Here is a 13313-nt window from a genome sequence, read left to right on the forward strand (position 1 = left end):
TAGCTTCAATTTTATAAAATGAAATTCTATGTGAACTGTCTCTAAGTCATTTCTATCTCTATATTTGGCATTTTTTTATTCTAAATGTCAGATTCCAGAGGCATGTAATAAAATGAAATACAGATTTATATTCGCACTGCATGTTCAAAAAGACGAAAGCATGGAGTCTAAATTCAATATTTGATAAGTCTCTGTTTGTCTTGAACTTAACTATTAACAAGATCTAATAAAGTATACTCAAGGTCTTCAGGAAATCCTTTAAGATGTATCAACATGCGCAGGGATATCATCCTAAAAGAAAGATTGACAGTTGCAGCTTGCTTTCAGAGAGCTATAGAGGAACGCTAAGAGTGGCACAATTGGATGAGCTGCAAACAGTATCAGAAAGGCCTGGAATGGAATGAGCAGGCAGGGAAGCTTCAAATCCCCTCTCAACCCTAAGTGGGTGGTCCTTTCACTGTGGGTAACTGTGCAGTCGCCAGGCATTCGCACGGAGGTTTTGAGGAGGACTGGCTCTCCAGACGCAACATTCACCGTCCCAGGCCCATACATCCACAGAATTAGATTCATGCTACACTGACTTTATTTAAGCTAAGAGTCCTGGCAGTGGCAGCATTAAATGACAGCCAGTTCTCTGGGCCTTTTCTCTGGATTAAAGGATGATTCAGGAGAGGAAGGCAGAATGGCTTAAGAAAGAATTCATTCAGGGAGAAAGAAGTCCATAGTTTATCTGAAAAAAGTAACTGAGAACTGCAGAGGTTGCCAAAGTGTATTGAATTCTTAGGACATGTGTGAAGATTGACAGAGAAATATGCTACCGCCCTCACTCCTCCCAGCCACCACCACAAGATACATATATTAAAATATTTCAAAATAAAATACAATTAAGAGAAAGTCCTCTGAAAGGCCATGCATGTCAATGCTAATTATTAAAGTTTTAACCTTAATTTTTTTTTTGGGGGGGGGGGGGGGGTGTAATTTATGTTACCATCTGTCCTCCAATTTTTCTTAAAAAAAACAAACCATCATACGTCTATTATTGCCTCTAAACCTCAACAAATCATTTAAATGGGCGTGTAAATACAGAGGATAAAGAAACAAATGGATCAATCAAAAGGTCAAAATAGACAAATCTTTATATATTGTTTCAGTTATCATCAACAGCCACACTTTTCTGATGCCCCTAACTTAGATATTGTAATGATGGTGATAATAAAACCTAAAACAAACCAACATGATATTTAGATCACATTTATTCTAATAGCCAATATTTGAGTGCCACCCGGGCCTGGGAATGAAAGCCAGCCCCCCTTTAAGCCAAGCACATGAGAACTGTTTAAGTTGGCCCCACAAGTCATACATTTCAATGATTTCAAAGAGACCTCCAATTAAAAGCTACAAACATGTCTTTGGAATGCGAACTAACACAATTAAAAGTGCTTCATGAGTGTATTAGAGGAATAAGTTGTGAATTAGCACTTTGAATACACAAGGCTGTTTTCATTCCCAAACTCCTTTCACTCATTCAAGAAGCAGAGGGAAAGAGGTCTTTTTGAAGTCAGCCGGTTCCCTTTCTTTTTTTCTCTTTCCCTGAGCAAAAGAAGATTGAGTCAGCCTAATCTGCCCCTTGTACATTTGAATGTCTTCTGCAAAGAGCTCATCCTGGCTGCTTGATAAAGGCCCAGGTGCAGAGACAGTGGCCGTGCCTAACTTCGTCTCTGTGGGGGCTGTAAATCACGGGGGGAAGCCCACCCTTTGAAGATACAAGCTTGCCTCCCCGGCTGATTTGTGGCCAGAAGGGCAAGCCCTTTTTTCCATGTCCCACACAACGCTCTCACCAAACCGCAGAGGGTGTCAGAAGGAGGGACACTCATAACTCGCCGATATGCTTGAGGACCCTCAATCAAGCTGCACAACACACACTATGCAGGAAGAAGAAGGGCTCCTGACTGCCAAAGGTCAAGTGGATTGAGACTTAGTTGACACCATGGGGATTTAGTCACAGTCAGAAAATCATATGCAAAAAAAATGTTTACTTTGCTCTCATGAGAAACATCAATGATAGCCATTTATGAAGTTTCAGGTGTTGAGCGCTGCTGACGGCAGCAGGAAAAGCGTTATGGATGTGTCAAACACAAGGCATAACTCTCTTTTTGCAAGTTATCCATTAAAGAATGAAATAAAAGACAAAGCCGTGAATCTAGCACAACCTACACGACATACTTACTTGAGATACTAAACATGTGAATCATAAATAAGGCTTATAATTCATTCACTGCTGCAGGGGCCCAGACATAGTGTCAATCATTCTGCATTGAAGCATTTCCCACAACAATATGTTCATCATTAAACTGGAATGAATAAACAAGGGAGTGTGTTGTATGTTGAAAGAAAGGTGTTTAAATGACTTACATGTTGCAAAATGAAATTTGATTTATATATCAACCTAATGCACACTGTGAACCACATTTAAGACACCACATCACATGTAAAAAAAATAAAGAAAGAAAGGATTATTGTGCTAATTTTTTCTTTGGTCTTTACAAGAAGGCCAAAGCCAGTAGTTCATGACACACACAAACTGGCCTTGCTTTTCATTTGTCCACTACAGTGCCATCTAATGATGCCAAAGAAAAGAAATTAGCCAACCATTGCACGCTCCCTTTGACCGAGTCATTAAGGTGGCCAGTGTGGAGCTGAAGCAGAGCCCTGTGAAGCTCACTGTGACACACAGGCTTGCATTCCTCTGTTTGTTATTTAGATCCTTATTTACACTTGTTGTCAGAGACAGGCTGGAAGCACAGCAGTGTCTTCCTCCATGGGCTGGATAACAATGAGCTGTAGGGAGCAGCCCAGCGAGGCATTTAGCCCAGCCCTGCCCCGTCTCGAGAAGAAGGGGCGAGGAAAGTTTACTGCCTGTGAATCAGAGACTTTCACTCCCCTCACACCGAGCCTTCCTGTCCCGCTGATCTCTGCCCGACAGCTCAGAGATCATACTGTCAAGTGGAAGAGACTGCGGTTTTGATTTCATCTCTAAAAATATACCTTCAAGTTATTCTCTTGAAATGATTCCAAAATCAGAGACATGGTGACACAAAGCATAACTGTAAGAATGAATAAAGTGTGTTATTCTTCTCATCTGCTCTACTTTATAGTTTGCCGAAAAAAAGAAAGATGGATGCGGCAAGCAAGGGATGTTCATTTGTGGTTCTTAAAGTGCTGCCCTGGCTCTTTCATCATATTTCATCACTCTGCGCTTTAGCTAATGAATTTAATGACCCAAAAAAAAAGAGGATAAAATGAGAGGAACACCACTTTTCCAGTGCATCATCACAAAAACTGCCACACAAACTGGGGCTTCTTGGGGAACTCAACTCTATATAGGAAGATGGTATCAACTATATGGGAAATCCAATACCCTGCTAAGTTAAATTGATGTTTTGTATGATGAAAAAACAGTCTGTGGTATATTGTTTAACTTTAATGTCAAGAAAAAAACGAATCAACGCTTGATAAAATAATTGTGGCTAGAGGAACCACAGAACCTTGAAAGCTTGTTTAATGGCAGTACATTACATCATTCATAAAGAACCCTATTTCTCTAGAGTATTGGTGACTCTTAGCATCACTGCGATTTAGATTAATGAAGTGTGCGAACGTATGGTAAGAGTACACAAAAATTGCAGTTTAAAACGAGTGTTATCTGAGCCGTGTATGGGTGTGTGCGTCCATTGTAACCTTTTTGTTCAGTGACTTCCTGAGAAGACAAGCAGTGTGTTCGGAGGTATCAGCAGCTGTGTGCTACGTGCCTCTGATCCAGGCAGCTATTGACTTCCTGAGATTTGAATTAATTACTTGCTTCACAAGAGAAACTGGATTGCAGTGGAACCCCCTAAGAAGTCCACTCATTCTTAGGAAACTGCCCCATGGACTTGCAGATGGTTTCACTGAGATGTGCTTTCCCATAGAGAACAATTATACAGGGGATTGTGGCGCTGGCATAAACCTGGAGCACACAGTCTCCATTCTGAACATTTCAAAACAGCCATAGGGGAGGTTTGTGACTTAACATAAATTAGACCACCAGGGAATGGGGAGATCTGAAGTGGCGGAAGGGCAATATTACAGATAAATGCATTGTGCTGAGAGCCTATGCACCACAGAAGAAACAGAAAATTATACTGTGACACACTGGAATCAGATAATAACCACATTAAAGCCTTTTAATGTTTGACAAACATGATCGCTGCAACCTTTTTCTGCAAATATATCCTGATGCTGGTTTAGTGGATCCCTCCTCTGTGTGTTTCAGTCCAATAAAGGAAACAATGATGAGAGCAATTAATGTTATGAAGAAAACAATTACAGCCGATACTTTTGGGGCCTTCGTGTTTGTCTGAAAGAGATTAAGTTGCTGCTGCGTTTGTATTCTGCTTACTTTCAATTGGCTCAGGGCCCTGTGTTTGGTCTTGTTAGTGCCAGTGGCCCTAGTGAAGAGTACACTTCAGCTGTGATGAAGGATCCAGGAACGCAGAGGTTACCAGTGGCTGCTAATTAACCTCACATTGTGTTTGCTAACAAAGAAACAAAGGAACAAAGTGGAATTTCAATGCAGGAGATTATCACAATCACAATGAGCGTAGTGCTGGATCATGCACTTGATAGGGATTTTCACACTGGCCACGACAACATGAGATTAGATCAAAGACAGATGAAGTTACATTAACAAAACAATGCGGCCTTGTTATGCAATAACAAGCAGCCATCTGTGGGCCTTCTCTGGAGGTTGGAAGAGGCTCCAAGTGCACATCAGAATGATATGGCTTCCTCTGCAACTTCTGCATGATTGTATTTGATTGTGAGAACTTTATTGTGGCTTTGTTCTGTCAGTAAGGAGGTAGCATCCTTCCTCAAACACATGAAGACAAAGAGGAAACAGGCTGTGTGTTCTTCACTGGTTATTGTTGCCTCTGTTTCTGTCCCACTGGCTGAATGGCAATTACTGCTGACTTCCTATCCAGCGCATAGCCCGGGCCCGCTGAGGGTGCCCTGACCCTATAGTATCCAGAGGGGAGAGACAGGAGCTGTCAAAACTCACACCTCTCCCCTTCTCCCGTGGGGAGCGCTCCTCCAGCTGCTGCCCCCACGGGGCTTGCTGCACACTCCTGCTAATCAGCTCCATCTCATCTCTGGAAGGAACTGGCCCCAAGTGGATGTGTAGGCCCTTTTCTCACCTCTGCTACCCAGCACACCTTTGAAGTCCTGTGTAAGTGTTAGTTTATGGCTGGAGAGGGTAAGATAAGATCCCAAAGAAAGGTGATAAATTAGCTTTTCGTCCCACATTTCGAAGGGGGAAATACCAGCCCGCTAAAATCCACAGAATCTGTTAGAGTTGTAACACCTAACAGCTAAAGCACTTGAGAAGCAAAAACATTGTAGTGTCAAACCTGTTAAGTACCTTCATTAAAAGCGGCTTGTTTGTATTGAGCTTGCTTCCCACACCGAGGTTCTGCATGAACAAGCATTTGGTCAAACTCTCGCTGTGGGACCCTGCAAGTGCAACAAGACAAGACAGGACGAGCTGCGACAGAGCACACACTAGTGCTCTCAGAACACACCCTTCACAGGTATGACAAATGAAACACTGGAAAATAAAAATAGATGTATCAGTAATTAACACATTAGGATTAGATACTATTGCCTGTGTAAGCACAGAAAAGAAAAGAAAAAGTCCACACCTTAACTGATTTAACCATTTGCTGACCCCACTTTAAATGATGAAATGAAGAAGTACATGTGTGTCAGGTATCAGGTGTCAGATGTAATGGCTGGAGGTGGAGGTTGACAGGGCTGGAGCCTGAGGTTTGATGAATGAGTTTCTGTCGGTTGTCTCACCTTGTCTCAACCCGCCCCGCACTGAGGAGCCAATAATAAGATATCCATCTATGTACAGACACAGCAAAGTGTTGCATCACATGTTGTAAAATCGAAAAGTATGTCAGCGACTGTCACTGCACTGTGAAAACACGGTCCTGCCAAAGAATAAGTCAAGTCAGTTTTATTTACAAGGGCTTTACAATCTGTACAACATATGATGCTCTCTATCCAAAGACACTATTCAGACTGGGAAAACTCCACAGGAACAGTTAACAGAAGGAAGAAAGGGAAGAGACATCAAGAATAACAGAGGAGAGATAAGTGTTTGTAAAATGTAATTCCACTTAAAATGACATTTTAAAGAATTTCAATGTTTCCTGCATCTGAAATGTGGGTCTATTAAACCTTGTTTTGCTGCTGACAGTGTCAGCGTCAGAGTAGGAACTCTTTCATTTGCACCTCACACCCTTCCTGCCACAATATGCATCCTTATCTTGAATAACAATTATCACCCCATTTCCTGGAACCATTAGATCTTCTTTACAGCACCCACTTCCATCAGGGAGCTTTACATTTCACTTGTCTGCAACTCAAGAAAACATTGAAAACACAATTCTTGAAAAAAAGATGTTGTCATTCATCTTTTTTGTAGATATGTGTGAAGAGCTGGAACACGAACCAAGAACTTTATCACATAAAAAGTTTCACCCCAGTTTATAAAACACAATCTACGGCCTGCTGTAGCCACTGTCTGCTGCAGCTCAGTGGAATTTCGCCGTCGCCACCCGCTGACATAATTTGTTTCACAGTCACCACCCAGCAGCATGAATCAGATGTTGACACTCTAATTTCATGCACACATGGGTGTTTGGCTGAGCCGGCCCTGAATGCTGCTGCATCCCCCTGCCTCTCCCTCCAGCTGCCCACTCTACCTGCCCTTTGCCCTCCGACACAGCCATGTAATGTATTTAACCTGCGAGTCACACATTATGACTGATGATTTAACCATATAGTCTCATAATGATGATGTGCGCTGACTGTGAGGAATTCACTTGTAGTATATCATGCACACTGCACCATTTTGTGTGTGATTTCAATAGAAGAGGTGGATTTTCTCTCATAAAATCTTGTGAATGTTCAGATTTACTACAGTTATAATGCGTGTGGTTTGTAAAAATAGGTGTAAAAGAATGATAGTGTCTCAGACATAAGGATTCTCATTCAGTAGCTCCTTTCCTTCCCGTCAGGAGAGCACCATGTTGCTTTATTTACCACTAAATCTGTTTACCATGGTCCACAGCTCCATGTGAAAATATTTGTTTTACTTTGTTGTTTTTATAAAAAACTAGCCAAGATGTACTTGCGAGAAATAATCAAATATAGCCACTAGCCATGTTTCAAAATGTCAAAGGCTTGTCAGGGATTGACACATTTGCAGAGCATAATTAATGCCAGTTTTGTCTATCGCTGATTATTTTTGCTTCTTACAAAAGTCAGCGCTGACAGTCTGTCTGCTGAGGGAGAGGCGCAGAGCTACTTTGTGGTTTTCGTCCATGTCCTCATTCTGTCAGCTCAAAAAGCCAGCATAAACCATTTTTTCCGACACAGTGACCAGCAGGATAACCGTGAACATAGCGGGGGCAATTCCCAATATCTCTCCTTCACAACAAACCTGACAGCTTCTCTTATGAGTGAGCATAAATCCACAAGATAAACTCATAAACAAATAAGTTGTTTGTGTGCAGTGGAAGCCTGATAACGGCCTGGGTTTTTATGAAACACTTGCATCCTCTTGACAAATTTCCAAACAATAAACACACAGTAAATAACACCACCCTGTCCGTATCACTTCCCTACTTGAGGTTAAGTTGAGTTTATTGCGGAGGCCACTGCCTGCATGCATTAAGCAAATCATAAATTATACATGCTAATTACCCTGGGCCTCCACTTTAATGAATTATTTTAATTAAACTACAACATTGAGGTTTTGCATGGGGTCTATATTTCATCCCCTGCCTGAGATGACCTTCTTCTTGAAGTGGAACATAGTTGAGAGAACAAGGACAATGCGGACTTGGATTATACAAGTTCATACTGAAGCTACTGAAAATATGTAAAACATCATCTGTTTAATTAAATAGCAAGATTAGACTTGATTTGTATTATGGAAGGAAAGAGGATGAAAGGACTATGTTTGCCAATAAAAAAAGCTCAAAGTGTCAGAAACAGTTATTTATTTATTTGCAGAATAATAATGTTCTCCAGACTATTTTCAATTTCATGAGTGTCAGGTGTCAGAAAGGTTTGCTGTCTCTCCCACCTGTAACATGTGGTTTCACACTTTTTATTTAGGAGTTAAATGCATTTGCTCATTTGAACATTTTGTGCACCATAAGCCAAAGGTGGAACTGAGTGCCAGCCAAACACTGCTCCTTTTCCAGTGACTTCATACCATTGATGTGCAACATTTCAATAATTCCCATGGTGCATCAGCCCCATGTGCTGTGTCTTAAAACATAATTATAGGATGTCAAGGTGTGATAATTTGAATGTTGCACTTTCTCCAGATTACATAAAGTATCAAATGAAAACTTTTGGTTGTTTTTACATTTCACAGTCTAGGGTGACTTTACAATGAAGACTTCTTATTCACAAAAGTTCTTTTCAGACATTCATTCCTATATATTGAATTAACATTTTATTTATAACAGTCCAATACACACCAAATAAAACAAGGTTAAGGTCACCGAAATCCAAATGAATAGAAAAAAACCGCACAAGTATAAATGTGTAGTAAATATATATCGTTACACTTTCCTCTCCTTTAATGTGCTCAGTAAAAGAAAAGTCCCATATGTTTGTCAAAGTGGTTTAAATGTAATTGTAATGACCAGCCAGAAAAATAAAATCTGATTCAAAATTAAAGCTCGTAATCTGCCGGGGCAGTTTCAATGCATTTAATCATCCGGGGTCAGAATTAATGTTACACACACAAATGCACAAAGTGGGGAGAAGAAAAAAAACTAACACTGTTGTCCAAATAGTCCATGGGGGAGGGGTGGATTTAAATTCCAAAAGGGTCTTGCAGCTCGTTTCCTAGTTCCCCAGTCAGCAATGTGTTTGTGAGAAATCGGTCTTTTTGTCTTGCTGAAAAAAAGGCTAAATCTACATTGGTGGCCCAGTCTAAGTTTGCTATTCTTTGCACTTTCAATTCAAGTGAATGAGGGAGAATGAAGTGGCCCGAGACCCTTTATTTGATCTACTCGATTGCATAAAGTGACGGAATTCTAGTGTATTTGTTTAATACCCCGAAATAGGCTGTTGCTTTCTATAGGGGAGGGAGATAAAGCGCGATGTGGGTTTTTTTTAATCCTGAAAACGACTCGAATCGAATAAAATATACAGTATATATGTTGCACTTTAAAATGTTTATCCGTCTGTTGTTTTTTTTTTTATAAACCTGTTGAATTAAGTCCATCGGAATAAATAAAAGGTCGAAACAGGCGGGGGAAGAAAATCAATACGAGTCTTATTTCTTTCACCTCTCTGACATTTGAAGAGCAAAAAAAATGCAACAACATGAATTCGGACACTGTGTGCAGCTTTTCTAAATGTTTATTGTTGGGCTTAATTGTGTTTAGCCTACAGCTTGATGAATGAGCCCGGTTGTCTGCGCTGTGACCATGGCATCGCAACTCCATGCATCCTAATCGACTGCACGATTCATTTCTCTCCCCACTGCTTCTCTGTAACTCATTACATTATTAACACATTCTGAAATCATACAGGTCTGGATACAAGAGAAAGTATTATTATTAGTATTATTATTATTATTATTATTAAAATTTGTATTTCCTTTTTATTAAAAAGGCCATTGTTGTTGCGTGAAAATGAAAGAGTGATATCCGATTAAAGAAAATCTGCCCACCGAATAATAACTGTTATATGAGACCTGCAATCATCATAATAATACTAATAATAATAATCATAATAATAATTGACACCGTCTTAGATTAAATCTTCAGAAACATTTTTGATTGTTTACTTCACTTTTAATGAGAAAATATTTCGATGACCAGTTTTTTTTCCAATTCATTGCAGACTGTTTGCACACTTTCTGAAAGCACGCATGCTTGCAAAAAAATAAACAAACAAAAAACAAAACAACAGCATTAACAACAACATTACCAACACAATTTTTTTTTTAGAATGCATGCTTTTACCTAAAAAACAAAAGTACAAATTTACAGCATCTGATACACATGGTCACCAAAGCCTTTTAAATTAAATGCTTCACAGAAAATTTTCTGGAAAATAGATATCTAAAACAAAAAACTAAAAAGTGCATTTTACAACATTTCAGTATCAGTTATTTGCAATATTCACATCTTGCATTTTGAGGACGTCTCAAATACTACTTTTCCATTTTGAAAAGATTTGATGACTCATTTTGCTTTCTTTTTTTTTTACAGGGATGGTAAGAACAAATCTAATTCCTATTCCTATTTGGTATACCCTTATCCATCATTCCGGTATTAAAAGCAAACAAAAACACAGAGCCATTGCCTCGCAGTTTCATTGACATTACAGTGGCCACACAGAAACGGTGCAAAAGTTTTGCTATTTGATAAAACGGAAAAACTGCCACGGGAATTGCAAGCACAAATCAGAGTTGATGGTGCCAAAACAAAAAAAGTCCTCTGGATCCCATCAGTGGCTCCACTTTCAACACTCACATTTCACAATAAACTGAAAAATAGAAATATCAAATAATTTATATTTTCAAGAGCAAATACTTCGCTGTGCGATTCTGTGCTGGACTTCTATGACACAATTTTAAAGCGACACATTCAACACTTACACAAATAATTCGATATGCAACTGCAACTCGCCTTGATAGTTTCCGACGACAGAAAATATAAACTTTGGGATTGGTAAAGGGGCCTGGGAGCCGGCCAGCAGTTCGTTACACTGGGAAGAGTTCATCTGGTCAGTGCACAGCCACAGACTGCAGTGTGGAGGGGCTCGTCAGAGTCTCGCTCGGGGTTGCAGGGCTGCTTTGGCTCGTCGCTGTCTGTGGGGATGTCGGGCTCAGAGACTGTGGAGAGTTTGATAGAAACGCGGGGATGTGTGGAGGCAACGCCGAGAAACCGGCCATGGAGGTCGGGGTGGGCTTGATTGGCACAGGAATAGCCGGTAAGGACTGTCCCCCGTGACACAGGGACTTGATGGGCACGCCATAGGCACTGTAGTCTGCGCTTGCCATGGAGATCGGTGCCGACGTGTCAATCATGCTGGTGTTGTACATGTGGGGCCAGGCTGTCGTCAGCTGGTTGTGGAGCGGGTACCCGGCAGACATGGACTGCATGGTGGAGAACGCCAGACTCCCCGGGACCTTGTACTCTCTGGCGATGATGTTCTCGATGGCAAACGGATGCTTAAAAGTTGAGGACTGAGACACTCCGAGGTTGTAAGTTGACATTTGGGGAAGGTGTGTGCCTGTGGCTGCCAGGGCGCTCAGTCTCAGCTTGGCTTGCTGCTGGAGGTAATGGGCAGCGTCCGACTGCTTACTCGGGGCCAAATGATCGGATGATGTCAACAGTTTGAACCTTTTGCGGCGTCTCAGGAAACTTCCATTCTCAAACATGTCCCCGCAGCTGGGATGCAGAGCCCAGAAGCTGCCCTTGCCCGGCTGGTCTGGGCGCCGGGGGATTTTAATGAAACAGTCGTTGAAGGACAGGTTGTGTCGCAGAGAGTTCTGCCACCGCTGAGTGTTTTCTCTATAATAAGGGAATCTATCCATGATGAACTTGTAAATTTCACTGAGAGGCAGCATCTTCTCCGGGCAGCTCTGGATCGCCATGGCAGTGAGGGAGATGTAGGAGTAAGGTGGCTTCTGGTCGCTGTACGTGTTTCTCCCTGGGCGAGGCATCCTCGATATTTTCAGAAAAGCAAGTTTAAAAAAAAAGAGTAGTCTCCCTTAATTCCTTGGTGAAAGCTGGCCGCTCTTCATGAAAACAACCGCGGAGGAAAGTTTCAGTATACCGGCAATGCTGGAGTTGCGTTGAGCGTAAAACCAAAGCCAGGTTGCGCGCCTCTGCAGTGTGCAGGCGGGCGGGCGGTGCACATTTATGGAGTGACGGCTGCTGTAAGTCTTTCTCGCAAAGTAAGTCAGCTTGTCCCGCTAGCAGAGCTGAATAGACTTCATTTGGCGTCCTTGATAAGACGAGCTAAGTGGATGCCTCCATGGCCTTCCTCTAACCATCTGATAGTTTTATGTAGTGACATGAGCAGAAAAGACCCCTGTAGAGGCGCTCCATTAATGTGCCACCTCTTTGCTATCACATGACAATTGCCATGGGAGGAGGGGGCTGGGAGGAAAGGCATAATCTGGTTTCATTTACACCTATTTACATGGACACCTTGGGCCAATGGAAATCATTTCCATTTGAAGACAGAAAAAGGGGTGAAAAGGCTCGGCAACCGGAATTGAACTGCGATGGCACTCAGTGTGTGAAGGTATGCGCTAATACTTCTTCAGCGGACTTTACAGTTACAATGCACAAGCGTATGGGATTTGAACGGACGCGAACATGACTCGGTATATTGTAATTTAATGATATTCTGTCGTAAAAGTGCCGTTAAATATCTGTGCTGTTGTTAAGACTCACGTGTATCATATTTGATCTAAAAATATGTTTACGCAGTGGTGTGTGTGTGTTTGTGTGTGTGTGTCATAAGTGCAGTTTCATGCATGCTTTTGACATTTATATGATATGTATTTGAATGGAAATGTCTACTGATAAAATGTTGCAGAAAATGCATTTCGCTCTCCCCCACTAATTGCAGCCTAATATTGTTTACGAAATGCCATACAAAATGTGCCATGAGCGAGTTTGTTGATGAGCCGACTATTAGTTTTTCTCAGCTAATTTCGCCCAGAGCTGCGCAGAGGAAGCAGACGATATGAAAACATCAACACAATGCAAACAACGCTGTTCAAACTGAAACTTCATGAGGCAATCAGGTCCATTGTGTTTATGTAAAGAAGATTCAAAAGTACTTCAGAAATGCAAATAAACCCTTGAGGATGGTGTGGTGAAAACTGTATAAAATATCCATAAGTCAATTATATGAATGTGAAAACCAAATGGGAAGCCTATTTTGAGCTATTGCTATTCAGGCTTTTGGCCAGGGCCACCTTTCCGCTTGGAGGGTTTGCAATGCCAGGGACCACACACACGCACACGCAGATTTGCTCATAATTTATGCTAATTTCCCCCCATAAATCCACAATGCACCCCATCACCAGTCTGACAGATTACGAAAAGAATCGCATTGCGGGGGACACCGAGCTATTTTCACCCAGAAACCAGGAGCAGGCTGAAGAAGAGCGTCCTCCCCTGCTGTATAAACACTGTTTAACAATCTAAAAT

The 13313-nt window shown here is 41.4% G+C and overlaps 1 protein-coding gene across 1 annotated transcript; it reads right to left on the reverse strand.

Moving 5' to 3' along the window:
* Positions 1 to 10160: 10160 nt before the first annotated feature.
* Positions 10161 to 12213, reverse strand: foxb1a (forkhead box B1a). Its single transcript, XM_083916287.1, has one exon. The coding sequence runs from the start codon at positions 11807 to 11809 to the stop codon at positions 10868 to 10870; it is 942 nt and encodes a 313-aa protein (XP_083772413.1). The 5' UTR covers positions 11810 to 12213; the 3' UTR covers positions 10161 to 10867.
* Positions 12214 to 13313: the final 1100 nt, after the last annotated feature.

The sequence above is a fragment of the Echiichthys vipera genome (assembly GCF_963691815.1).
Source record: "Echiichthys vipera genome assembly, chromosome: 7".
NCBI lineage: Eukaryota > Metazoa > Chordata > Actinopteri > Perciformes > Trachinidae > Echiichthys > Echiichthys vipera.

Bases quoted from the DNA above. Each gene is read 5' to 3' on its own strand.
- foxb1a (XM_083916287.1), bottom strand. From the start codon at position 11,809: ATGCCTCGCCCAGGGAGAAACACGTACAGCGACCAGAAGCCACCTTAC.